The 3,239-nt window shown below is 36.4% G+C and overlaps 1 protein-coding gene across 1 annotated transcript; it reads left to right on the forward strand.

The window, feature by feature from the left end:
• Positions 1 to 1,181: 1,181 nt before the first annotated feature.
• Positions 1,182 to 2,288, forward strand: LOC114734382 (probable disease resistance protein At1g15890). Its single transcript, XM_028922027.1, has 2 exons — positions 1,182 to 1,354; positions 1,439 to 2,288. The coding sequence occupies exons 1-2, from the start codon at positions 1,182 to 1,184 to the stop codon at positions 2,286 to 2,288; spliced, it is 1,023 nt and encodes a 340-aa protein (XP_028777860.1).
• The last annotated feature ends 951 nt before the right edge of the window (positions 2,289 to 3,239 follow it).

A 3,239-nucleotide genomic window follows, 5' to 3' on the forward strand; every position in this document is an offset into this window, starting at 1 on the left:
AAAAAAAAAAATGGGAAAAATGAGGGACAGGTGTCCCGAAATCACCTCTTCTTCTTTTTTTTATTATAAAATATAAATATTACTAAGATTAAAAGAATAATTTATAATACAGAGTTAGTAAGAGAACACGAATGTAAATTAGAAAGAAGAACTAAAGGAAGTAGATTATATATAATACATCACCTATTCTTTTTTAAATTCGCAAATTCTTGTCTCTTTTTTCTTGTTTTTGTTTTCTACATCATTTCCCTCTTTTCTGACTTTCTCTCCACCAATATGGATGGAAGAGAAGGATAGAAACATAAGATAGAATCAATCATTATGAAAACCACAAAAGACATGGATGATTTCAAAGAGAAGGAGGAAGGGTGATGGATTGCGATGCCTTGACCAAATATGAGCTTTTGTGTGTTCAGATAGAAGCTTGGTACGATTATCTTCTTTTCTTCCCCTTTATTGTTCGCTTTGGTTTGATGTATTTCCTTTATCTCTGGATTCAACTTTAGCTTATGCAACATCTGGATTTGGCATTTTTTGTGTTTGAAGAACGAGCCCTATGCAACCTGATCCGAAGTGACTCAACGGCCCCGAATGATAAACACCACTTTAAATTTTTCTGTCAGTTTATTGCAATACCCTGAATACCCAACTAAAGTAACATTCAACTGTTTGATAGTTCACGCTGTTCCTGACATTACTCTTTCACTAGCTTGATCATGCACGCATCACACAGAAGCATGAATTAGTCTTGTATATGAGGATATCGTTGTTCAGATGTATTCCTGCTCTTCATGTTGTTCCTGCATATAAAGTTTCGGGGATCATATATTTGACCTTTCATTATGTTTTCAATGTGTAGCTGACGTAATACACTAGCTGCAGTAATTTACATGTTGCTTCTCATAATTCCTCTGTTTGTTTGAATTCCCTGGAGCCAACCATGGAAGTTCCTGCAAGTGTGTCAAGCATCATAGGCTTGTGTTGCTCTCTGCGTGAAGTATTTAGAAACAATTATAAACACTGGAAAACATCCAAGAGGAATATTCAGCAGCTGAATCTTGTAAGAAAGATGTTGAAGATGAACTAAATCACTTGTGGCATCTAAAAGGGCAGAGCCAACAAGGGAATGTAATTTATGGTTTGAGCGAGTTGATCAAGTAAAAGCAGATGTAAGTAGCCTCATGGATGAAAATGGTCAGTACAGATCAACTAAATGTTGCTGTTTCATTTGTTCAAGAATCAAGTTGGGGAAACTTATTGAGGAGAAGATCAGAGATATTCATGAACTTCTAGAGAATGTCCCACATTTAGAGGATTCAATTGCTATTCCTGTAAACAAGAGAGGTGGTGTTCTGTCTGTAACTCCAATGGTGGAATATGAAACACATAAACAAACTTGTATGAAGATTTAGAGATTCTTACATGATACGAATACCAGAAGAATTGGTGTTTGGGGGATGGGAGGAGAGGGTAAAACAACAATCATGTCAGAGATTCACAACTGCCTAGTGAAAGGAAATAGTCTATACAATTGCATTATTTGGGTAGTAGCATCAAACGATCTAAATAAGGTGCAACAAGATATAGCTGTGAAGTTAGGTTTGAACTTTAATGAAACTGATGACCAAAAAGCAAGAGCTTCAAAATTGTTAGAAACTTTTAATAGGAGGAAGACATTTGCACTGATTTTAGATGATGTTTGGGAACCATTCTCTATAGAAGAAGTTGGAATTCCTGTGCTAACAACAGAGAATGGTTGTAAATTAGTAATAATAACTCGAAGCCGTATAGTGTGCAGAGACATGGAAAGAGAAGAGGATGTTGAATTGAAACTTCTTTTAGAGGATGAAGCATGGAATCTCTTCAAGGACAAAGCTGGGGAACTTGTACTATCAGATCTGGATGTACAATCAATTGTAATGGAAGCGGTGAAACAGTGTTGTGGTTTGCCTCTAGCTATTGTTGCAGTTGGACGTGCATTAAGAAACACAACTGATATAATAGAGCGGGTGAATGCATTAGAAGAGTTCAAAAGGTCAAGTATTGATATATACAACGTTGACGAAGTATTGCGTTCTCGTTTGAAGTTGAGCTATTCGAAACTAAAGAATGATGCAAGGAGAACTTACTTTCTGTTTTGTGCTTTATACTCAAAAGGTCATCTAATTGAAGAGAATGAATTGATTAATTATTGGGTGTGGGAAGATTTACTGGGTGGTGTAAGCATGGTCGAGATGAAACGAAAGGGGCAAATGATTGTATGTGAGTTGATATCTGCTTGCTTGTGAGAATTAAAAATTGAGAATAGGGTGAGATGTGTGAAATTGCATGATTTGATTAGAGATATGGCCCTCACAATCATGAGTACAGAGCCTAGATGCATTGCAAAAGCTGGCGCGGGACAAGTAAAACCACCACCGCCTCAAGAATGGAAAGAAGATGTTCAATGGGTATCAATGATTGGAAATGATGTGAAATCTATAAACTTCAGTCCAAGGTGTCCTAGACTCACTTCTTTGCTACCTCAATATAATTCATTTGAGAAAAATATATCATATGACTTCTTTGACAGCATGCAAGCGCTAAAAGTTCTTGATCTCTCCTGTATTGGGATCAAAGTTCTGCCTGGGTCTCTTTCAAATTTGAAGAATATATGTGCCTTGATATTCAACCATTGTTGGAATCTTGTTGAAGTTCCATCTTTAGCAAGGCTCACTGAATCAGTATTTAGATTTTTCCTTTTCAAGACGTTTAACAGAACTTCCACAAGCGGTGGAACAATTAACCAATTTGAGACACCTGGATTTCTCCTTCACGTCTGTCCAAAACTTAAAAGCTGGAGTTATATCCAAATTTACTTTTCTGGAGGACTTTTTGATTTTGGGTTCGCATATGATTGGGATATCATCTAAGGATACAAAACCTTGTGCTTATCCAATTAGAGTTGAAGAAATCATATCCTGCCATGAGTTGTCTCTTGTGCACATGCAATTAAATAGCATTGCAACTTCTAAAAAATTGCTGAACATCTCAAGTTTTCTCAATTGAAGGAGTTCAAGCTTGCCGTTGGATTTCGCTATGCATATGACACTGTAGAATTATTTGAGAGAACTAGTTTTGCAATAGATATGTAAGAAGCAGAGAACCTTTCAGAAGCGGAGATTACTAAATTGATTCCAAGAAATGTTATGCAGTTGATAATTTGCAATTCTCAGGGTATGATCAAACGCTTGTCTTTG

Source organism: Neltuma alba, unplaced genomic scaffold (genome assembly GCF_004799145.2).
Source record: "Neltuma alba isolate B1F8T4 unplaced genomic scaffold, ASM479914v2 tig00002632_pilon, whole genome shotgun sequence".
Classification (NCBI taxonomy): Eukaryota; Viridiplantae; Streptophyta; class Magnoliopsida; order Fabales; family Fabaceae; genus Neltuma; species Neltuma alba.

Excerpts from the sequence above, each read along its gene's own strand:
- LOC114734382 (XM_028922027.1), top strand. The coding sequence starts at position 1,182 with ATGGATGAAAATGGTCAGTACAGATCAACTAAATGTTGCTGTTTCATT. Across the intron at positions 1,355-1,438 it reads AACAAGAGAGGTGGTGTTCT|AAGAATTGGTGTTTGGGGGA; the intron begins GTCTGTAACTCC and ends TACGAATACCAG.